Source organism: Somniosus microcephalus, chromosome 2, assembly GCF_052327205.1.
Source record: "Somniosus microcephalus isolate GS21.2 chromosome 2, FLI_Smic_1.0, whole genome shotgun sequence".
Lineage (NCBI taxonomy): Eukaryota > Metazoa > Chordata > Chondrichthyes > Squaliformes > Somniosidae > Somniosus > Somniosus microcephalus.
The window spans coordinates 22,480,755-22,505,885 of record NC_140988.1 but is presented as its reverse complement, the minus strand read 5'-3'; the positions used below and the strand labels follow the sequence as shown (position 1 = coordinate 22,505,885).

Below are 25,131 nucleotides of genomic sequence, written 5' to 3'. Positions count from 1 at the left end.
GCCGGAAATGACGAGGGCCATTCGGGTTCTGATGCTGCGCAGCTTGCTGTTGGCAGAGGGGGCGGGGCGAGAAGAGGCGCTGGAGGCCGCCTGCGCCGTTCGATTTGTGAAAGGCAGCAGAGGGTGGCCCGTCCCCGGGGGGCAGGACAACAGCAAACTTCAGACACGCCGCACAAACCAGCCGTTTGAATTTAAACTGTCGGCACGGTGGGACGATATTACGGGTGTGATTGTGACAGCGCCAGTGTGAGTGTGAACATTGGGGTGTGAGTGTGCGCATTGTGAATGTGATGGTGGCCCTTCTGCTGTGAGTGTGAACATTAGGAGTGTGAGTGAACACACTGAATGTGACGGTGGCAATTCTGCTGTGAGTGTGAACATTAGGAGTGTGAACATTGGGAATGTGACAGTGGCCATTCTGCTGTGAGTGAACATCAGGAGTGTGATTTGAGCCCTGGTCTGATTGTGAACATTAGGGAGGTGATTTGGTCTTCTCTAGTATGATGTGAACATTTGGGGTGTGATAGTGACAGCTCTAATGTGAGTGCTAGAGGTGTAATTGTGACAGTTCCAATGCGAGTGAAAATATTCCAGTCTGATTGTGTTTTCCTGAGGAGATGCTGTGGAATGGAAATGGGCTTTAACCGGGTCCCTTGGTTGACCAAGAAACAAGACAGAACGGGTGTGACACCGAGTGTGTCTTAACATGGATTTGGACCAGGCTAACGAGAGCCAGGATACTAATCAATGGGTTTCTATCCGGAAACGAGTTAGGGAAAGAAAAATCAGTGTCAAGACACCACCGCCCAGCAAGAAAAAGAACAATAACCACACAAGCGTTCCTGAAATGATTGTTAAGGGAGAGGAGGAGGAGGAGGAGGAGGAGGAGGTGCATCCTGCAGCATCACTGGCCCAGGATTACATGGAGCAGGTACTACAGCACGTGGTGATGTGAAGATTTACCAGACATATACACAACAGAGATATGTAGACTTGCACAGGAGACATGTAAAGGGATGCACAGCACATAAATAAAGAAGAAACTTGGGTAGAAGGGACGAAACAGATATACATAACAGATATGAGAAGTCACACAACACCAGGTTATAGTCCAACAGCTTTATTTGAAATCAAATTTCAAATAAAGCTGTTGGACTATAACCTGGTGTTGTGCGACTTTTCACATTTGTCCACCCCAGTCCAACACCGGCATCTCCACATCATAACAGATATCACAGACCTTCCCTTTGTTCTTTCCTCCCCTCCTCCCTGCCCCTGCTTAAAAATCTCTCTTCTCTAACCTTTTCCAGTTCTGACGAAGGGTTCCCAACTCGAAACATTGACTCTGTTGTTTCTCTCTCCTCTATGCTGCCTGACCTGCTGAGTGTTTCCAGCATTTTCTGTTGTTATTTCAGATTCCAGCAGCTGCAGTATTTTGTTATTTATACATAACAGAGAATGAGTTACATAGAGGTACACAACAGAGATACAGATATACATGAGACATGTAAAGGGATGTATAGGAAACAACAAACATTCAAGACTTGGATAAAAGAGAAACAACATACACAACAAAGGCCCAGCTAAAAGATGTTCACGATCTAACTGGCTTAAACAAAGGACTGAAATCACTCTTCTATGCTATCCATGACCTTATTGTTCATCACCGTCAACCCATTTTCTAATGACGTTAACCTCAGACAAGTAACAGTTCATTTTGAAACCAATTTACAACTTTAATATTTTTGTATTATATTATAATAATATGCTAGTTGAACTCCCATTGGGGGGGGGGGTGATCATTTTGACTTTGCACAATAGTGTAAAACAAGTGATAGCAAATCAGCTGTCAATTCACGATCACCTATTTTACTCTCTCAAAGTCAAAATTACACCCAGGGAATCAAGACCAAGTGTAGTCTTCATTGCAAGGTGAAGCAATGTTAGTGGGTGGGGATAATTGGATCAGGGCATGCAGACATAATTCAGTTCCCATTTTAAAGTGTCTCATTCTTTTATTTTTATGATAATTTCCATGATAAATTCCTCTGTCCACATTTAGAATGGAAATTGCCTATGTAAACTTGTCACGCTGTGATTACACCCACCCACCAGTGGTGGTGCTGCAGTACCTCCGTGAACAAGGACGTATAATCACAGCAGTTTCCGTTATAAATGTGGGAATTATAATTTATAATGGAAAAAGTTGTAGACATAAGATTTTTTTACTGTACTTTTAGATACTACTTGATCTCTTGTGGTACAGGTAATTAAGATCAAGTTGAATGTTTCAGGTCAAGAAGATTACAGGGAGGTGGTAATGGAACCAATGTGGAGGATTTGGGAGAGGGAGGTGGGAGGATGGCAAAGCTAATATGAGGAAGAGGAGAGGAGGCTCGAGGAAGGAGAGCAGACAGTGGGAGGAGAGAGATAAGACTGAGGGAGATGGGGACGGAAGAGAGAGGGAGGGGAAAGGAGTGCTGAGGAAGGGGAATTCAGATCAGCAGGGATAGGAGTAGCCTGTTTTGGCAGGAGGGGGAATTGCAGCCAATGGGGGATTGGGGGGGAACGGTCTTGACAGCTAGAATTCTTTGAGGACGTAACAAACAGGGTGGATAAAGGGGAACCAGTGGATGTAGTGTAGTTGGACTTCCAAAAGGCATTTGACAAGGTTCCACACACAAGATTACTGATCAAGATAAAAAATCACGGGATTGGGGGTAATATACTGGCATGGGTGGAGGATTGGCTCTCTAACAGAAAACAAAGAGTTGGGATAAATGGTTCGTTCTCGGGCTGGCAATCAGTAACTAGTGGTGTTCCGCAGGGGTCAGTCCTGGGACCCCAACTCTTTACAATCTATATTAACGATTTGGAGGAAGGGACCGAGTGCAACATATCCAAGTTTGCCGACGATACAAAGATGGGAGGGAAAGCAGTGAGTGAGGAGGACATAAAAAACCTGCAAAAGGACATAGACAGGCTAAGTGAGTGGGCAGAGATTTGGCAGATGCAATATAATGTTGGAAAGTGTGAGGTTATGCACTTTGGCAGAAAAAGTCAAAGAGCAAGTTATTATCTAAATGGGGAGAAACTGCAAAGTGCTACAGTACAAAGGGATCTGGGGGTCCTGGTGCATGAAACACAAAAAGTTAGTATGCAGGTGCAGCAGGTGATCAGGAAGGCCAATGGAATCTTGGCTTTTATTGCAAGGGGGATGCAGTATAAAAACAGGGAAGTCTTGCTTCAGTTATACAGGGTACTGGTGAGGCCACACCTGGAATACTGCATGCAGTTTTGGTTTCCATATTTAAGAAAAGATATACTTGCCCTCGAGGCGGTTCAGAGAAGGTTCACTCAGTTGATTCCGGAGATGAGGGGGTTGACGTATGAGGAAAGGTTGAGCAGGTTGGGACTCTACTCATTGGAGTTCAGAAGAATGAGAGGCGATCTTATTGAAACATATAAGATTGTGAGGGGGCTTGATCGGGTGGATGCGGTGAGGATGTTTCCACTGATGGGTGAGACTAGAACTAGGGGGCATAATCTTAGAATAAGGGGCTGCCCTTTCAAAACTGAGATGAGGAGAAACTTCTTCACTCAGAGGGTAGTAAATCTATGGAATTTGCTACCCCAGAGAGCTGTGGAAGCTGCAACATTGAATAAATTTAAAACGGAGATAGACAGTTTCCTAGCTGATAAGGGAATTAGGGGTTACGGGGAGCGGGCAGGGAAGTGGATGTGAGTCTAGATTCGGATCAGCCATGATCCTATTGAATGGCGGAGCAAGCCCGAGGGGCCGTATGGCCTACTCCTGCTCCTACTTCTTATGTTCTTATGTGGTGAGGCAGAGGGGAAGGGGTTGACATCTTGTTCATTGGGAGAGGGACCAAAATCTTGCTCATTTGGATGGGGATGTCAATATATCTGCTCGGGTGGGGTTGAGGGCTGAAATCTTCCTAATTGTGGGGGGGGTGGAGTGGAACAAAGGTTGCGTTGGTTCACTTGGTCATTTTATGATGGTATTGTGGCAGAGCCACTGAGAGACTCTGAACAAGTGTACATAATTCCTTTTAACGATGTTAGCTACAGACTAAATCTGTACCATTGTATATACTGTTTGCATGTACAGGGCGCGGACCCTTTAAAAGCGCGGGCAAACGCAATGACATCATGCCGCCGATCACGTGATCACCCTAAACGCGGGAAGAACGTGATGACGTCTTGACGCCATCCACGGGACCGCCCAGGCAGTCCTCGTGGAGCCTCCAGCCAATTAAGACCTGTATTATAGTTCTCTCGCATCAATCTGTTTAAACTCGTTAGTTTGACATTAAAAACCTTTTTGATTGATTGCCTGTGTCGAACTCAAGCTCTGGATAGGAATTTAACCATTCCTACATTGGTGACCCCGACTTTTGTGAACGGTATTCGCAAAAGGAACACAGCATGGAGAACAACGCTGTCTCGTTGAAGCTGCCGCAGTTCTGGGAGCAACAGGCGACCTCCTGGTTTATCCAAGCTGAAGCCCAGTTCGCCCTGGGAGGCATCGTTGGGGATCAGACCCGAGACTTCTACGTGGTCTCCGCTCTCGATAGCTCCACCGCCTCGCGGATCGTCAGTCTTCTGGAAAACCCCCCGACAGATCGCAAGTATGAGACCCTCAAAGCGCGGTTGCTGCAGGTCTTCGGGCTCACGAAATCAGAGCGCACCCGTCGACTGCTCGCTATGCCTGGGATCAGGGACTCCAAACCTTCCGAGCTGATGAGCCACATGCTCACTCTCCTCGGCTCCGAACCGCAATGCTTTCTCTTCAGAGAGTTATTCCTCCGCCAATTGCTGGAGCAGGTGCAAGTGGCCTTGGCCAGGTCCGAGGTCGAAGACTGCGCAGCGCTCGCTGCCGAGGCAGATAAAATATTCGCAGTTACGCAGCAGTACTGCGCTGCCACGAGGCGCCCATCCCCTGCAGACGCCGCCCCAGCTACTCAGCCTGCGGGGCTGTGCTTCTACCACGCCCGGTTTGGCGCGAAGGCGAGATGTTGCTGCCCTCCCTGCAGCTTCTCTCAAAGAAAAAAAAACGACAACTCCGTCCAATGAAGAGCGGGTCTAACGGGTGCCCAGCGGCCGCGATGGCAGTCGGCAACGCAGGCAAGCTGCTCTTTATCACGGATACCCTCTCCGGTCGTCGGTTGCTCTGCGACACCGGAGCGCAGTGCAGCATCCTACCCGCGTCAGCTCTTGATGTACAGGCTGGGAGGCACGGCCTTCCCCTCGAAGCGGCTAATGGTGGCGCTATTCGGACCTTCGGCAGACGGCGGGTCCAGGTGTGCTTCGGCGGCCAGCGATTTGTTTGGGAATTTGTTACGGCCAAGGTTTCACACGTCATTCTCGGTGCGAATTTCCTGTGCGCCAACGGCCTCCTGGTCGATATGCGGAACCGGCGGCTGATCAACATGGCCACGTTTCACTATTCCTTGCTACCGTAGTAACACCATGTCGCGCGCCGTCTCCTGCGCTTTCCCAACTCCGGATGAGTTCGCTCGCTTGCTAGGTGAATTTCCAGGCCTTCGTTCTCTACGGCCACGAAACATGGTGTGGAACACTACATCACCACCACCGGCCCCCCCGGGCCACGCGCGGGCCCGGCGCCTCGAACCCGGCAAGCTGGCGGTCACTAAGGCGGAGTTTGCAACGATGGAACACCTGGGGATTATTCGCCGGTCGAATAGTCCCTGGTCTTCGCCTCTCCACATAGTACCGAAACCTGGCGGCGGATGGCGGCCATGCGGCAACTATCGGCGACTAAACGACGCCACCACTCCTGACCATAGTAGATCGCACCACCAGATGGCCAGAGGCGGTTCCCCTGTCATCTACTACTTCGGCGGACGTGGCCAGGGCATTCATCTCTTCCTGGGTCCCCCGTTTTGGGGTGCCTGATGACATCCCTTCGGACCGGTGACCACAATTATCCTCCGAGCTCTGGAATGCGGTAGCTCAGGGACTCGGGGTTAAATTGCACCGCACCACAGCCTACCACCCACAAGCGAACGGCCTGTGCGAACGGTTTCACAGATTGCTTAAGGCCGCACTGAGGGCCAGCCTCCAAGACGCCGAATGGGCAGACAACCTGCCGTGGGTCCTGTTGGGCCTTCGCACGGCCCCCAAGGAAGATCTTCGCTCTTCCGTGGCAGAGCTCGTTTATGGTCAGCCCCTGCGAGTGCCGGGGGATTTCCTGCCAACACCAACGGAGTCATGGTCCGCCTCAAGCCAGCTCATCAGCCACCAGGAAGCAGCCAGACGTTTCGCGCCGGTTCCCACATCGCATCACGGGTTTCAGGGCTCTCACGTTCCAGCAGAGCTGAAAGACGCCGGCTACGTGTTCATCTGCCACGATGCTCACCGGGATCCGCTCAAGGCCCCATACACTGGTCCTTTCCGCGTGATAGAGGCAGGAGACAAGACCTTCACCGTGGATGTCGGTGGCAAACCGGACCACATTTCGGTTGACCGTTTGAAACCAGCACACCTGGACCTTGACCGACCCGTTGAGACCGCACAGCCGCCAAGGCGAAGTCGACCGCTGACTGTCGTCACGCCGGAACAAGTGCAACCGCCCGCCAGACTGCCCGCCATCCAACAGCTTCCACTTCGGGAATACAAGACTCATTCTAACAGGTTCGTCAGACCCCCTCACCGTTTGACTTTTTTCGTTAAAGACAATTCTTGGGGGGGGCGCATGTGGCAGAGCCACTGAGAGACTCTGAACAAGTGTACATAATTCCTTTAACGATGTGTTAGCTACAGACTAAATTTGTACCATTTGTATATACTGTTTGCATGTACAGGGCGCGGGCCCTTTAAGAGCGCGGGCAAACGCGATGACGTCATGCCGCCGATCACGTGATCAGCCTAAACGCGGGAAGAACGTGATGACGTCATGACGCTATCCACGGGACCGCCCAGGCAGTCCTCGTGGAGCCTCCAGCCAGTTAAGACCTGTATTATAGTTCTCTTGCATCAATCTGTTTAAACTCGTTAGTTTGACATTAAAAACCTTTTTGATTGATTGCCTGCGTCGAACTCCATCTCTGGATAGGAATTTGACCATTCCTACAGTATCGTGATTTTTATCAGAGGCTGCTGATTGAGATTCCTGTTGGAGGCTATCCAGTAATGTTAGACTCGGCCCCATTGTAATGAATTGTTCACATAACATTCTGTTTGCAGCACCAGCTGGTGCAATAGTCTTATCATCTTGTGACTACTCACTGTTTTATATTTATAAATAATGTGTATGTGTGTTTAATTTTTTGTATACACTTGGTCAAATTGAACATAAGTTATATATGGTGTGCCAATGTATAATTACAAATTAATCTATTTGAAGATATACGTCTAAAAATGCAGCATCACCATGTAGATTATCTATGAAAAGTAAAATGTAATTGGGGAGAGCGCACGACAAAAGGCCAAGTTTCCTGCCACATGCGATTTGTGATATTAAGTTTATTGTATTTGACGGAAATACAGGATGGTGTGAACAGTCTGATTAAGCAGTGCACTTCTATTTGTGTTCTTTTCTGAATGTATTCATTGATCAGTTTTAAGTAATATTTTCTCAGCCAAATAGTAACACTGAGCATAAAGATTGGTGTATGTCCTTTTCCCATATTTAGCAGAGATGCAAAATATCCATAAAGGTCTGACTTGTACACCAAATTTTAGGTGTAAATTAATGATTAATTATTTATTCATCTAGACCCATCTTTTGTTTCTTTAGTTGTCCCATTACCATCTCCTTTTGCCTCATACCTTCATCCCTTTTGTCATTTAATCTCTCTGGCCTTTCACCCTATCACAGACCTTCTCTTTTGTTCTTTCCTCCCCTCCTGCCTCTGTACTTGCTTAGAAATCTGTTACATCTCTAACCTTTTCCAGTTCTGACAAAAGGTCTTTCAACCTAAAACGTTAACTCACTTTCTCTCTCCACAGATGCTGCCTGACCTGCTGAGTATTTCCAGCAGTTTCTGTTTTTATTTCCAATTTCCAGCATCCGCAGTACTTTGCTTTTGAATGAATAATTATTGCCAAGGTTTTTCAGCTTCTAAGCTTTCCTCCTTGTGCTTTACTGGCCCAGAAATTCGGGTCGGGGGCTTCCCGCGGGTGTAAGCCCCCGACCTGCACTTACCTAGCGCGCCGGCTGTTGAGTTGTGGGCCCGCGTGGGATTCCGATCCTGGGCCTCCTCCAACTGCCAGCGCGCAGTGCTTGCGTATCCCAGGGGCGTAGTTAGTTCGATGCGTCCCCTGGGATCACGTGGGCCATGGAGAGCCAATGGTAGCAGGGAATGCTTCATTCATAAGTTTGACAGGAAGACCTGTCAAACCGATAAATACTATAAGCCCCAAAACATCACTAAAACCTCAAATAAATTTTTTTCTTTAATCACATTTTTAAAATAAACTATAAATTACACGAAATAACTATTTTAAACAATTATTTGAATTTTTGAAAAATTAATTACATTTTCTAATGGGGCTAAAAATAAACTTACCTTTCTTTAAAGTATTTAAAAATAATAAACCTGTGGAAAAAATGTTTTAATTTTAATTAATTCACCACTTACCTTGTTAAAAGCAGGCCTTGCGACTGCTTTTTACATGTCTAACTTCTGGAGACTTACCTTCCTGGGAAAACTTGCACAAAAAAAAACGTAAGTTCGATGCGCACCTGCTGCCTCTCCCACGCACACGTTCCACCTCTTAACCCCTTTCAGGGGAACGGAAGTGCTGGTTTCCCGCGCATGCGCAGTGCATGCAGGAAACTGGCACTTCCATTGGGCCTACGGGTGAGTACCCGAATTTCTGGGCCATTGTGTTTTGTATTATTTGATGAATATAAAATGACTTTGTGCACTACTTTAATTGATAACTTTTTATGTGCTGCTGTGTTATTTCAGGATGACTGTGACAGTCAGGAGGACCTCTTTGGGGACTACGATAGCTTTGCAGATGACAGCGGCTTTTTGGCGCAGCTTGAAGAGGCAGAAAGACATCCCGTTCAAAGACATCCTGTTCCTACTTCAAGCCCAGTGGAAAATGAAACGGTAGACTGGAAAGGCGCAGTGGAATGTCCGACAACATTTCAGAATCCTGACTTGCTTAATTGTTTGCAAAATGATGAGAACAAAACGCACAAGCGCCCTACAGAAGATGCGATCCTTGCTGGTGGCGAAGCAGCTGAAGACTCGAAGAGGAATAAGAGTAATGCTGCAACTGAACAGATTTGTACTAAAATTTTGTCTGTGATGGATGCTGGAAACATAGACGAACCAGACAAATTACCAAGCTCACAACTTGCACTAATGAAAGAATTTAACTTGCCACTGATAAAACACAAAAGCAAAGAATTAGAATCAGAAACCAGTTGGTGGTTGAACTGCTGCGTCGATGACCACCCTAAGATTCCTTCAGTTTTGGATAAAAGAACGCTAAATCCTAATAATATACAAAACCAATCAAGGACTACAAATTCTGGAACAAGTAAGCAGATGAGCCTGAAAGATCAGATGAAAAATGCAATGGCTGGAAATGCTAAGGCACCAACACCACAGACATCAAGAAGTAAACAGCTGAAGGAGATTGTTCTTTCTGAGGAAATAAATGTTGCTGTGAAAACTATTGAAGCTACGTCAGGCATTGATATGGGGCCTTTTTATGGACTTCCAAGCAAAGTTAAGGACCTGATTGTCCAGCTCAAAGGCATCAAAGAACTTTATGGTAAACATAATGGGGAAAGAAGTTTGAAATATGGTTAAATATAGTGTGATGGAAAGGAAAATGCGTAATGCACAAGTGGTGATTTAGAACTTGCGTGAATGAAGGAGTTCTAGTAAGGATATCGAATGCATGGCTGTACTAATGGGAGAAGTTTTTAGCCAATCTGGGCAGAATGGGAAAGGAACATGCTAATAAGCTTCAATGACAATATTATGCTGTATGTTAGAGAGAGATTAGCACAGTAGTAACAAAATTGGAATCAAACTAGGTAATGGCGTGTCCTTAATATTGCCTGCCATTTGAAGTCTGTCTGTACTGTAGTAGTTGGGGAATATTTGATCAGTTTTTACCCAGGCTAGGTGGATCCTCCAATGGTATTGTTTTTCAAATCTTTGGTATCAGCTCATCAGATGTGGGCAGAGATCTTAGATACATCACCTGATGCAAAATCTATGTTTTACCAATAAATCATTTAGCTTTGACTTTGGTAGCAATAATTTCCTCCGGCTGATTTTGCTTTTGTGCACTTGCAAGATTTACAAATGATGCTGAAGACTAGGACGATGCATTAAGTGCAGCACTAAGAGGAAAGGGGAGCTTGGTGGATCAAAATAAAGTGCCGTAGACATCTAATACTAGCACATGGACAGTGCTCCCATAGCATGAATCTCAACTTGTTTTATTTTCTTACAACTTTCGCTCAAAAATCTCTACAAATTGTATAGACTAGGTGCAATTTTAAGATAGTTTGTTTTAGCTGTGGAGCTATAGTGAGGTCATGAGGAAAAGTGATGATGATATAGTCATTCTTCCATTGTGTGTTAGAATCTTACAGCACAGGAGGCCAATCGGCCTATCATGCCGGTGCCGGCTCTTTGAAAGAGCCATCCATTTAGTTTCATGCCCCCACTCTTTCCCCATAGCCTTGCAATTTTTTTTTGACTTCAAGTATTTATCCAATTCCATTTTGAAAGTTACTATTGAATCTGCTTACACCACCCTTTCAGGCAGCGCATTCCAGATCACAATAACTCGTTGCGTAATCAAAATTCTCCACACCGTCCCTCTGGTTTGATCTTAAATCTGTGTCTTCTGGTTACTGACCTCTCTGTCAGTGGCAACAGTTTCTCCTTATTTACTCTATCAGAACCCCTCATCATTTTGAGCACCTGTATTAAATCTCCCCTAACCCTTCTCTGCTCTAAGGAAAACAGTCCCAACTTCTCTAGTCTCTCCACATAACTGAAGTCCCTCATACCCGGTATCATTCTGGTAAGTCATCTCTGCATCCACTCCAAGGCCTTGACATCCTTCCTAAAGTGTGGTGCCCAGAATTGAACGCAATACTCCAGCTGAAACCGAACCAGGGATTTATAAAGGTTTAGCATAACTCCCTAGCTTTTGTACTCTATGCCTCTATTTATAAAGCCAAGGATCTCATGTGCTTTTTTAACAGCTTTATCAGCTTGTCCTGTCACCTTCAAAGATTTGTGTATGTGAGCCCCCAGGACTCTCTCTTTCTGTTCCCCTTTAAAATTGTACCATTTAGTTTATATTGTCCCTCTTCCTCCCAAAATGCATTACTTCACATTCCTGTGCATGTTGTTGATGGAGGGTTTTGTTGTACATGCATACACAAAGTAGCTGCAATTATATCACCACAGGCTAGCACAATATTGTCATTGTTACAGCTGTTTGACCTATCGTCTCTCCATGTGCTCAAACCCAGTACAGCATCTCCACAGGTGAGATACTGTACTAATATCACAGCCACTGCTTTCTTTGTTATTGTTAGCTTAAAGGGCATGAACCCATAATATTAATTTGGAAAAAATATTTCAGAAATGCTCGTGAAAATATTAACCTTCAGCTCTGTGGTTGGTTCAGTGAGTTTACTGAGTGAGCAACTGAACGATACATAGCTGTAAGGTCTCCGGTTCAAACCCAATCTGTGCAAGTTAGCTCATCTTCGCAATTGGCCTCAGTGCCTATAGGTTAGAGAGAGGAAAAATGAGGCGGCTCCCTTCCCTCTAATTGCTATCCAGCAACACTTCTGGGACATGTGGATGAGTGGAGCTGATAGATTTGGGATTGCCTGCTTTGTTGCCACAGTCAAATAGGCTCAAATATGGACAAAGGCCAATTGGCCATGGTAATAACAACAACTTGTATTTATATAGCGCCTTTAATGTAGTAAAGCGTCCCAAGGCGCTTCACAGAGGTATTGTAAGACAAAAACTTGATGCCGAGCCACATAAGGAGAAATTAGGGCAGATGACCAAAAGTTTGGTCAAAGATTTTAAGGAGCATCTTAAAGGAGGAAAGAGAGGTAGAGAGGCGGAGAGGTTTAGGGAGGGAATTCCAAAGCTTGGGGCCTGGGCATCTGAAGGCACGGCCACCAATGGTTGGGCGATTAAAATCAAGGATGCTCAAGCGGGCCGAATTAGAGGAGCACAGATATCTGAGTGGGGGGGGGGGGGGGGGAGTTGAAGGGCTGGAAGAGATTAGAGATAGGGAGGGGCGAGGCTATGGAGGGATTTGAAAACAAGGATGAGAATGTAGGTCATCGAGCACAGGGGGAATGGGCGAACAGGACTTGATGTGTGAGTTAGGACACAGGCTTTTGGATGACCTCAAGTTTATGTAGTGTAGAACCTGGAAGGCTGGCCAGGAGTGCGTTGGAATAGTCAAGTCTAGAGGTAACAAAGGCATGGATGAGGGAGAGCAAACCGACAGGGAAACCAGGTAGGAGTTGATTCAGGAAGGGATGAGAGAATAATAACAAGAAATTGAATTTTCTTCAGAGAAAATTGTGAACATTTGTAATAAAATGTGATCAGGTTTTGTTTACGAATTAATTAATTATGTTTTTATAGTGCAAGAAAGTGAATACTGTTTACATGGAGTAAAACGAGAACGTTTTCGAGAGATGCTTTGTGTTTCTATTTATTTGTATTCAGTTTGAAAATGTGATGCTAACTTTAATCAGGCATTTAACTGTCATAGCCACATAGTAGGTATATGGTTAAAAGAGCTGATTACATAGACTGTATTTATGTTCTGATGGGGCATAATATCCAAAATCTGATTTAGGATATTTCATGATTCACTTTCTTCCTCAAATTTTGCTTTCATTAACAATACAACAGAATTCTTTGCATTTGCTGGTTAATTTTTATTATTACAGAATATGCCGTGAGAGTCAACCGATACAGTGACAAGTTTGAGCAGCGGCAAAACTTCTTGTAAAAGAAATCTGCTAATTAGCCTTAATGCTAACTTGATCTTAACACTGCATTAAATATTTTTATTCAGGAAATATTGAAATGATGTTTGGTAAAAATTCTAATCTTTTGTTAAACTTTCACAGAGTGGCAACATGCTTGCTTGACATTAGAATCTGTGCAGGAAAGAAAAAATCTAATTTATTCCCTGCCAACAAGTGGTGGGAAGACCCTGGTGGCTGAGATTTTGATCATGCAGGAACTACTATGTAGGAAGAAAGATGCACTGTTTGTTTTGCCATATGTGGCGCTTGTCCAGGAAAAGGTGAGGAAAAACTGTGAGCTCACTTACAATGCAATTTTTGATTGGTTAGTGCTGCACTCCGAAATAACGCAGAGGAATTGTTAGGGAATTGATTATTAAGAAATCTATTCAGTTTGTGACTTGGTGCATGAATAACACAACTCCCTTACTCAATCATGCCTCAAGTTCTGTATTTGTAGCTTTCTAAAAGCCTATTCTATTGCAAGTGTCAATCAGTGGGTACCAGGTTCTTAACACACCTCGGCCAGTGGTTGTTGCCAAAGTACATTTTATTACTACAAATCTTACGTGAAAAAGTGAGAGATGTATTTTGATTTAATCAGTAAAAAATTGTACAAAAGTGATTATTGGTCAATAGATTTATAATCCTGTTTCTCCACGGATGCTGCCTGGCCTGCTGAGTATTTCCAGCATTTTCTGTTGTTATTTCAGATTTCCAGCATCCGCAGTATTTTGCAATTATATTATATTTATAATCCACTTGTTCCTGTGTAATTATGAATAATACATTGGTAAATTTATTTGTCCTTTAGGCAACGCAAGTGCCTTTGGGTTTACATACCCGCTCCAATTAGGACATCTTGATACCAATCTCGGACTGGTACATGTAGAGTGTACTGCAGAGCTGGTGGACGCGAGATGAGGTTGCTGACCTGAGTTATGCTGCTAGTTTTGTGTTGCACTCTACATGCAGGCACAGAGCCCAGATGGTTACATTTTACAGGAAACTCTTTATTATCCGGCACCAATGGGCCCGGCGTGGTGCCAGTTTATCAAAAAGTCCGGATTACAGAGAGGTACAGTTAAAAGGTACGAGAGCTCCGTACACAACAACAAATCCAGGCTTCCCTGTTGCTTAGCAACATGTGCAGGAACTCTGGCCACAGACCAAGCGTCCCTGTTGCTTAGCAACAAGTGCACGAACCCCAGTTACACAGCCACAGATCCAGGAACTGCCACTAATATGAAGTAAAACTTCCCTGAACCTACTCCTGAATTTTGCCGGTTAACAGAGATTTCCGGTTATTTAGGTGCCGGTAATTCGAGAGTTTAGTGGAGAGTGGAGTTTAAAAATCTCCCAGATGATCCAGGGTTTTGCATTGAGCTACAGTTAGACTTTGACAAGCTCTGGAGGTGCTCTCGCACTTCTTGGTTTTAGCACGGTCAGGAGTTAGGTTGCTGGCCTGATGCTAAATTTTATGTAAATCATAATCCAAAACCCCTTCTTATTTAATGCAAATATAGTAATACAATGTCAGAGTAAGTTAATGTGTAATCTGTAGCCTGACCATATTTGAGAGAATATCATAGTTGGTATACAAAAACATGTTTATACCAAAATTATTCTTCATACTTAGTGTTCTCCACATACTGCAGGAGTGATACAGTCACCAAAAAAATATTGCCTTTGTGTTGATCTACTAAGCAAGAGACTCTAGTTCAAATCCCAGTCTTGATGGACATCAACACACCAATGGGGCAGCACGGTGGCATAGTGGTTAGCACTGTTGCCTCACAGCACCAGGGACCCGGGTTCAAATCCGGCCTTGGGTGATTGTCTGTGTGGAGTTTGCACATTCTCCCCGTGTTTGCGTGGGTTTTCTCCGGGTGCTCCGGTTTCCTCCCACAGTCCAAAGATGTGCGGGTTAGGTTGATTGGCCATGATAAAAATTGACCCTTAGTGTTAGGGGGGATTAAATACATGGGGTTAAGGGGTTATGGGGATAGGGCTTGGGTGGGATGGCTGTCGGTGTAGGGACCGGGTGCTAGGGTTTGGATGATCAGCCATGATCTCGTTGAATGGCGGAGCAGGCTCGAAGGGCCGAATGGCCTACTCCTGCTCCTATCTTCTATGTTTCTAATGACCCTTAAGCAATTCAGACACACCTGAGAGGTTGGCCATGGACTAACATTATTAATCTTCATAGACTATTGAACCCATGTACTTAAGTAGAGTAACATGGATGAGAGAGAATTGAGGAAAGGAATGTTTTATTTAATAACCTGTTAACTTTGAAGCAATAATTTACAAAACTCCTTTTTTGCTTCCTTTAGGTGCGAGGTCTTTCGCCTTTTGGAATAGAATTTAATTTCTTGGTGGAAGAATATGCTGGAAGCAAAGGCAAGTTCCCTCCAATCAAGCGTAGACAGAAGAATTCCTTGTATATTGCCACCATTGAGAAGGCCCATAGTTTGGTGAATTCCTTAATAGAAACAGAAAGAATTAATAGTTTGGGACTTGTTGTGGTAGATGAGGTAAGCTTACTGATTGTTGCCATATTGATTATCCAATTAACTGATTTTTGTCTATAGGATCAAAAAGAAGTTGAAATGGCAGTGTAGAGGTACAACACGTTGAAACAGCAATGTGCAGCACCATAGAGTGGAAGGATGCAGATTCAGTGCCCCATTCACTGACTCTCAATTTCAACTGCACTCCATAGAGAAACAGCAAACCGAGATAAGCTGCCCCTTCACAAGGAAGAGGGACAATTAGGGGTGTCTTTACCAGTCGCTCATACAAAGCTCCTGCAAGCAGGCTTCTTGGCAGCTGGAGCTGCATGGTTGGTGGTGGGCAAGAGAGGGGAGGAAACCTACAAAGAAGTAATCTAGAGGGAAAGAGATGTGCTCTTACTAAAGCATAACACCTTGTCCTAGGTTGAGTTCCAGAGATACAAGTACACAGTTTTAATTTCCCAGTTCTAATTTGCACTTTCTAGTGAAAACGTAGCTCATCGTACTTCACTATTGTAAAGTAGCGTTGTGTTACAATTCAGGCTCCCTCCCAACTATTTTTATTTGTGGTCACAGCAGAAAGCAGCTTCCGTAGGCTGACTTGCACCTCTTGTGATCCAGATCTTCTAACATTCATGCAGTTAATGGGTTAGCATGCCACAAGATTAACAATGACCCTTTTACTGAGTTACTTGGAACCACAGTTCCACGTGGGTGGCGCAGCTTATGCACTTTCTGTCTTTGTTAGACAGAAAACCTTGTAGTTCAGGGTGCAACACCAGTCAAGTTTATTGTGAGAGCAACTCACACGGAAGTAAAATTAATACAGGAGAACAATGTTTAACTTGCACACTAATATTTCCTATCCTGAATATAACAAAGTATTTTGGAGTCTTGGAGTTCTTTTTCAAACTCTTCAAACTGAGTTCTTTTATATGTAGCCAACTTTTGCCATTTTCTCTCACTGCTGTAATGTGGAAAATAAATGGGTAAACTGAGTGAAATAAGAATGAGCAGCTATTGCAAGGCCTTTATTTAAAAAAAAAAAAAATAAGCTTTTCATGTCAGCGATATTTTTGAGACAAAAACTGTCTTCATCTCTTTATGGATAGGCCATTAAAGATTAAAGCTTTATCTTCTTCCTCAGTCTGCCCAATTGCGCAAGCACTGTATTTAAAAGTCTCCTGCATATGACCAGCAGTCTGGGCCTGATGCAATTAATATGCGGTGTCTCCTCTGGGGATTATGCAGAAACATGAATGTTCTTGTAGTCACTTAAACCCAGGCCCCAAAGTACTGACAAAGGAAATCCTTTCAGAAGTGGCTTACCAGAGCTCCATTTAAAAGTCACAATATTTGAGCCTAGCTTCAATTTCATATGAGCAAGATATAACAGGACAGGGCCTTGCATCCATCACTGTCTGATTTATTCTTTCCCCATCTGGGATGGATATGGAAGGTGAGAGACTTTTGAAGGAGAGGTGGATGAATGAGAATGCATAGAATTTTAAAATTAAGGTCTCATCAGGGACAGAATGGCAACAATGAATGCTTCCCTTTACCCGAGTGCAAGAAACTGTAGAATCCATCATGGGGGAGAAAAAAAGAGACGAATTGCAATTATTTAATTATTTTCACCTTTAAAGATTGAAGTTATAATATCTAGATATAATATATTAAAAATCCTCATCTGTGTGCACTTCCTGTTAACATTTACAATGGAAACTGCTGAGGTAAACGTGTCACGCTGTGATTGCGCCCTCCTGCCAGTGGTGGTGCTGCAGCATATTCACTGACGGGAACTATATAAGGAGTGAATTTCCTCGGGTGTTCTTTGACTGAACTGCAGTAACTTCAGAATTTTGGTGGAAATCCCGTTTATGCGCTTAGAGTTTTTGCAGAAGTACTGGTGGTGGAGCAGGAGAAGCCCTGAGGAAATTAACCCCATAGAAGTTACAACACGGAAACAAGTAACTCGGTCGAACCAGTCCATGTCGCTGTTTACCCTCTACAGGAACAAATAGTCCTAATCACAACTACCCACCCTGTTTCCATATTCCTTAATCCCCTTTTTTCTTCATTCACCTATCCAATTTAATCTTAAATGTTGACATTGTTTCTGTCTCAACCACTAACGCTGACAGTGAATTCCACAACCTCACACGCTGTATGAAGTTTCTGTTTCACCCTGTTCTAAATCTCTTAGATTAATCTTGCCAATTCCACTGACCTGCATCCTGTCTTGTACTGTACATCACTACAATTCTCAAAGGCCTACATTGGCTTCTTGTTCTTCAACATTTACCAAACATTGATTCCAAAAATCTCATGTTTATCAACAAATCCCTCTATAATCTAACCCCACTTTACCTCTATAGCCTTTCCACACCTCTAACCCATCCCAAGGCCATCATTCTTCTAACTCTGGCCTCCATTATATCCCTCTATTTTGCTATTGATGACAGCTTTCAGTTGTCATACGAGCATATGAAAAAGGTGGACAGAACAAGACCAGCTGATCCATTGAGTCTGTCCCGTTCAATCATGTTACAACAAAGCATCATGACCCTCATAGCTCCCCATCCACCAGCAGCCATGTAATCTCCTGGGAGAGGCTGTACTCCCTGGATCATCCTCCCTAAACCCTTTAACTTACTTCTTGCCTTTTAAAGGTCTTCTTAAAACCTCCCCATTCAACCATTCGTCATCTCACCCAACTCCCCACAAATCAAATCAAATCAACTTTTATTGTCATTGTTAGTGCACAAGTGCAGTACAACGAAATGTAGGCTTGCGGCTCCCGAGAGTGTACATTTGGATTAAGACATTTAAACATTCAACATACATTTGGCTTGTAGTATATTAACATAAATATAACCACTTATGCATGACCATTTTTACTCCTTTCTGAAATGCCTTGGGACATTTTCCTATGATAAATGTGCAATATAAATGCACACATTGTTATTTATTATGCTTTTTCTATTCTAATATAGCTGCACATGCTTGGTGAAGGAAGTCGTGGAGCTATACTAGAGATGGCATTGTCTAAAATCCTCTACACAAGCAGTAAGTAATACTAATATTTGCAGTTAGCAACATTTTGACATTTTTGTTATTGTTCATATCTCTTTGAGTGCATGACCCCTCCCTCCAGTTAGCCTTTTGGATGCTAATTTGTCTCGAGTGTGAAAGACAGTCCAACTTGCTGTCACAAACACATACAGAACATTTCTTAATTTGGCAGAAGCTTTATTTGCAGAGTGTGATAAGACCTTTGTGCAGATGACCTGACCAAGGTTTGCCAAAACAATCACTAAGAGGCGTACAAGAATCGTGCCTCTAGTTTTCTCTCCCCGGATGGCCTGTAATAAATTGGGAACTTATGCTGTGGGGGGGCAGGGGGGGCGGCATCCTGCTGCTGCTTTACAACACACCCAGGCACCACCTATAAAATTCTGCTACGATTTTAAACTTTTATTAAATCTTTTCCCCACTTACAATCACATTAATAGCCACCATTGGCCAACTCACCAAGGCTTCTTCGACAGCACCTCCCAAACCCGCGACCTCTACCACCTAGAAGGACAAGGGCAGTGGGCGCATGGGAACACCACCACCTTCAAGTCACACACCATCCTGACTTGGAAATATATCGCCGTTCCTTCATCGTCACTGGATCAAAATCCTGGAACTCCCTCCCGAACAGCACTGTGGGAGTACCTTCACCACACAGACTGCAGCAGTTCAAGAAGGCGGCTCACCACCACCACCTCAAGGGCAATTAAGGATGGGCAATAAATGCTGGCCTTGCCAACGACGCCCACATCCCATGAATGGCTATTTATAAAAAAACTTTCACTACTACTGATGGATGACTCCATTGTTTTGCTTCAATCCACTTTATGATCTTACTGACATTACAAAGAGCCACCCATTTAAAAAAAACTGATGCATGAATGATGCTTACGCCCTGAATCCCAATTGGAGTATTCTGAATGACACAGTAGCGCTAACAAATTCAAGAAGGGACTGAACAGATTTGTGGCAGAGAAAGGGACTGAGGGGGTCTGAGAAATTGAGTATTGCTTGGCATTTTGCAAACTTTGGGATCGGCCCATGGACCACGGTGGTCTCTTCCAGTCCTGTACATTCCTATGTTAATGCTCCCTCCTCTACAGCTGCTGTGAAAACATTTGTTTATAAAACTAAGCATCTAAGGTAGGGCTGTCCAACCTGCAGCCCATGAACCCTGATAATCTGATCCTCAAAGCCTAGACAACTCTCCTATTTGCGCCTATATTTCTTATTTGTTAGTTTGCCCTCTTTGCATTTTGTGGACCTGGGGGTTTATAAAGAGCTGTTCATAATGCTGTTGCCTTATTGGCAGATAAATCCTAAATCAGAGTCCCAAGATCTGTTAGTATCAGCAATTTGAGATATTTGCAGATTAATAGGTAAATGGGTTTACGGTGTAGATGTGGCCCACGTGGCACCATGGTACGCACGTGTGTCCCATCAAGACAAAAACTTGGACTAAGGCCGCTGGGTGCAGGTAATAATTGGTGTTTGGTGTTCAAATTGTGGTGTTCCAAAAACATAAATATTTTTATAAAATCAATTTAGCATGAAAACTTGATCTGTTTTAATTACTAAAATCAAAGTTGCTCCCAAGTTCAAGTCATTGAAAATGTTCAAAATAGCTCCTAATATATTTTGAATGATGCTTGGACCACGAAGAATCCTTAAACTTAAGTTATTGTATTGGTGTCACAGATTAATATACTTCAGTCATAAGTGAGCCAAAAAAAATACTAAGATATGTCCAAAAAGAGCCTGTAAATACTGCAGTTGATTTTCTTTCTCCTGCTCTACATGTTCGAGGATACGGGATGGCTGACAGTGACAAGATACTAGGCTGCCACCTGGGTCCAGGTGTGATTCTATACTTAAATGAGTGAACCCAGCAACTTAACACACAAGTGGCACGGTCAGGTTGAGTCCATCTTGTCGTAAACTACAAGAGTGAATCTGAAATGGTTTAACTGGCATTTGAGCCCAAGACTTGATAAGAGGCACTTACCTTCTAGTACTTTTATGTTAAATTGAAATTTAAAAAAATACACCAGCCACTCTAATTATGGGTTGGTGCTCAGGAACAGATCATTACTAGATATGCAATCTGTTGTGTAGGTCCTCATAGGATTGCACCAGAATATTTTTGATAGCTAATTGCAGACAAATTTACCTGCCTCTGAATAATATGTTTGAAAATAATGAAAATTGCAAACTTCGTTACTCAAAAATAAAAAGAACTTGCAATATTTCTTTTCCAGGCCAGTAATCTCATAAATGCATAGTGCAGAGAAACTTGCACGCCCAAAGCGATTATCTATTATCAGTCTAAAACATTAGTAACCAGATCAAGCTTGAAAGTGTACTAAGAGACTATCTGACTACAAAAGCTAGCTGGTCCAGTTCCAAAGACAGCCACTGCAGGCATATTTCACTGTATAATATTTTCTGCCCCCATTTCTAGAGACCACACAAATCATTGGAATGAGCGCAACTCTGAATAATGTTAGTGATTTGCAGCACTTTCTGAAGGCAGAACATTATACCAGTAACTTTCGACCTGTAAGTAAGATGACAAGCAATAAAACCACATAGAAGTTCTGTATTTAAATTTCATTTTGCCCACACAATCTGTTGCAGATTTAGACTTTGCATTTCTGTTTCTCTTATCCCAAATTAATTTTTTCGCATGCTATGTCTGTTAACTGTTAATATTTAACTGCAATAATTGGTTGAGATAATTTGCATATAACAAATATTACGTGGGATGTTTTGTTAAAGATACTTGCTTTCATTAAGTCCCAGCATACAAAATTGCCCTAATTATCTGTCTCTTCAACCTTCTGCCTGTAATAGTTTTTAGTGCACATTAAATAAAGAATTGGCTTTAAAACTTACATCTGCATAGGTAATGCAACAATAACAACAACTTGTATTTATATAGCACCTTTAACTATAGACTCTGGAACAGTTCCCATGGATTGGAGGGTAGCTAATGTTACCCCACTATTTAAAAAAGGTGGTAGAGAAAAAATGGGGAATTATACACCGGTAAGCCTGACATAGGTAGTGGGGAAAATGCTAGAGTCCATTATAAAAGATGTAATAGCAGAGCACTTGGACAAAGTCAACATGGATTTACAAAAGGTAAATCATGTTTGACTAATCTACTGGAATTTTTTGAGGATGTAACTGGTAGAATAGATAAGGGAGAACCAGTGGATGTGGTGTATTTGGACTTTCAGAAGGCTTTCGATAAGGCCCTGCATAAGAGACTAGCGTGCAAAGTTAAAGCACATGGGATTGGGGGTAAGTTACTGACTTGGATAGAGAACTGGTTGGCGGACAGAAAGCAAAGAGTTGGAATAAACGGGTCGTTTTCCGAGTGGCAGGCAGTGACTAGTGGGGTACCGCAAGGATCGGTCCTAGGACCCCAGTTATTCACAATATATATTAATGATCTAGACGAGGGAGCTAGATGTAATATCTCCAAGTTTGCAGACGACACAAAGCTGGGTGGGCATGTGTGCTGTGAGGAGGATGCCGAGAAACTCCAGTACGATTTGGACAGGTTGGGCGATTGGGCAGATGCAGTATAATGTGGATAAATGCGAGGTTATCCACTTTGGCGGCAAAAACAGGAAGGCAGATTATTATCTGAACAGCAATAGATTGGGAAAAGGGGAAGTGCAACGAGACCTGGGTGTCCCTGTGCACCAGTCGCTGAAGGTAAGCATGTAGGTGCAGCAAGCGGTTAAGAAGGCAAATGGTATGTTGGCCTTCATAGCGAGAGGATTTGAGTACAGGAGCAAGGATGTCTTGCTGCAGTTGTACAGGGCCTTGGTGAGACCACACCGTGAGTATTGTGTGCAGTTTTGGTTGCCTTATTTGAGGAAGGATGTTCTTGCCATGGAGGGAGTGCAGCGAAGATTCACCAGACTGATACCTGGGATGGCAGGAATGACGTATGAAGAGAGATTGGGTCGATTAGGCTTATATTCGCTAGAGTTTAGAAGAATGAGGGGGGATCTCATTGAAACGTATAAAATTCTAACAGGACTAGACAGACTAGATGCAGGAAGGCTGTTCCCGATGGCGGGGGAGTCCAGAACCAGGGGTCACAGTCTAAGGATAAAGGGTAAGCCATTTAGGACTGAGATGAGGAGGAATTTCTTTACCCAGAGAGTGGTGAACTTGTGGAATTCTCTACCACAGAAGACAGTTGAGGCCAATTCATTAAATATATTCAAGAAGGAGTTAGATTTATTTCTTAAGGCTTAGGGGATCAAGGGATATGGGGAGAAAGCAGGGACAGGGTACTGAATTTGGATAATCAGCCATGATCGCATTGAATGGCGGAGCAGGCTCGAGGGGCCGAATGGCCTACTCCTGCTCCTATCTTCTATGTTTCTATGTTAACGTAGTAAAACATCCCATGGCGCAGCACCGGAGTATTGTAAGACAAAAAATTTGACACCGAGCCACATAAGGATAAATTAGGGCAGGTGACCAAAAGCTTGGTCAAAGAGGTAGGTTTTAAGGAGCGTCTTAAAGGAGGAAAGAGAGGTAGCGAGGCAGAAAGGTATAGGGAGGGAATTCCAGAGCTTAGGGCCTAGGCAACAGAAGGCACGGCCACCAAAGGTTGAGCGATTTATAATCAGGGATGCTCAAGAAGGCAGAATTAAAGGAGCGCAGATACCTCTGGGTGGAGGCGGGGGGGTTGTGGGGCTGAAAGATTACAGAGATAGGAGGGGGCGAGGCCATGGAGGGATTTGAAAACAAGGATGGGAATTTTGAAATCGAGGCGCTGCTTAACCGGGAGCCAATGTAGGTCAGCGAGCACAGGGGGTGATGGGCGAACGGGACTTGGTGCGAGTTAGGACACGGGCAACCAAGTTTACATAGGGTGGAATGTGGGAGGCCAGCCAGGAGTGCGTTGGAATAGTCAAATCTAGAGGTAACAAAGGCATGGACGAGGGTTTCAGCAGCGGATGAGCGGAGACAGGCAATGTTACGGAGGTGGAAGTAGGCGGTCTTTGTTATGCTGTGGATATGTGGTCGGAAGTTAATTTCAGGGTCAAATATGACACCAAGGTTGCACAGCAACAACTTGAAATTATATATAGTGCCTATAATGTAGTAAAATGTCCCAAGGTGCTTCACAGGAGCGTTATCAAACAAACTTTGACACTGAGCCACTTAAGCAGATATTAGGGCCGATGAGGTAGGTTTTAAGGAGTGTCTTAAAGGAGTAAAGAGGGGTAGAGAGGCGGAGAGGTTTAGGGAGGGAATTCCAGAGCTTCGGACCTAGGCAACAGAAGGCCAGCCGCCAATGGTGGAGCGATTAAAATTGGGGATGTTCAGAGGGCAGAATTGGAGGAGCGCAGAGATCTTGGTGGGTGTTGTAGGACTGGAGGAGATTACAGAGATTGGGAGGGGCGAGGCCATGGGGAGATTTGAAAATGAGAATGATAATTTTAAAATTGAGGCGTTGCTTAACTGGGGGCCAATGTTGGTCAATGAGCACAGGGGTGATGGGTGAGCGGGACTTGGTGCGAGTTAGGACACGGGCACCAGTGTTTTGCATGACCTCACATTTATGGAGGGTAGAACGAGGGAGGCCAGCAAGTGAGAGAACAGAAATTAAAAATGGGAGATAACCAATGTCAGTGTATGATTGCAGTGGGGATGGGATGAGGCATAACCAAGGATGATTAAAATCAGTTTTTTTTTAACCAATTTAAAAACCCATTTTTTCAGTGTCTATTTTTAAGATTAAAAGCAGGAGAAAATCAATGGGAAAATTGAATCGCCAAAAAACAAGAACATTTGGAGACTATCACTATTTATTTAGAGCATCGCTAAATCTCACGAAAGCACATCAGGGAAGAATACACTATTGTAGTGAATAGAAATGAAAAGACACAGTAATCTAGTTAAATGAAAGCAAATGTGATCAGTTGCACTGAGTGACTTATTGTAATCATTACAAGCTAGGGAGGATTTTTTTGTTGCAGACCATACAATGAGTTACTGAGTGAGCCTGTAATATCCTCATGTTGGTAGAAGACCCAGAAGGATTGCACTATATTGGCTCCTACCACCTTATATAGGAGAACCTCTATATCCTCTTTGCCTGAAGCCATTTGACCTCATCTACCTGGAGACCCATCAGAATTGATGCTGCTCTCTCTCTCGGTTGGCCTTTCATCTGGAAATAAAAATTTGCTAACTGGGGAGATCAGTGCTACTCTGTTTCTTTTCCTGCCAAAAAGCGTGTTCCAAGATGTGTGCACATCCCAGTTGTGACCTCATCATGCACATTGCATCACTCACGGTGCATCCAGCATGCATTGTGCACAATGACATCATGAATATGATGTGCGTGCATCTCGAGACCTGATGTCCAGCATGAAGAACAGCAGAACTCCGGCCTTTTTAAAAAACAAAGATTGGGTGGCAATAGGTTTTTACTGATCCACTAACTGACAA

General features: G+C 43.8%; 1 protein-coding gene across 1 annotated transcript in view; it reads left to right on the top strand.

Annotated features, from left to right (window-relative positions):
- Positions 1-184: 184 nt before the first annotated feature.
- The window catches only part of helq (helicase, POLQ like), a 64,797-nt gene continuing 39,850 nt past the window's right edge, over positions 185-25,131 (top strand). Inside the window, exons 1-6 of the mRNA XM_086005203.1 lie at positions 185-931; positions 8,961-9,780; positions 13,151-13,329; positions 15,385-15,585; positions 18,561-18,633; positions 21,104-21,201. Coding sequence (XP_085861329.1) covers positions 707-931; positions 8,961-9,780; positions 13,151-13,329; positions 15,385-15,585; positions 18,561-18,633; positions 21,104-21,201 — 1,596 coding nt within the window. The 5' untranslated portion in view covers positions 185-706. The remainder of the gene's footprint in view (positions 932-8,960; positions 9,781-13,150; positions 13,330-15,384; positions 15,586-18,560; positions 18,634-21,103; positions 21,202-25,131) is intronic.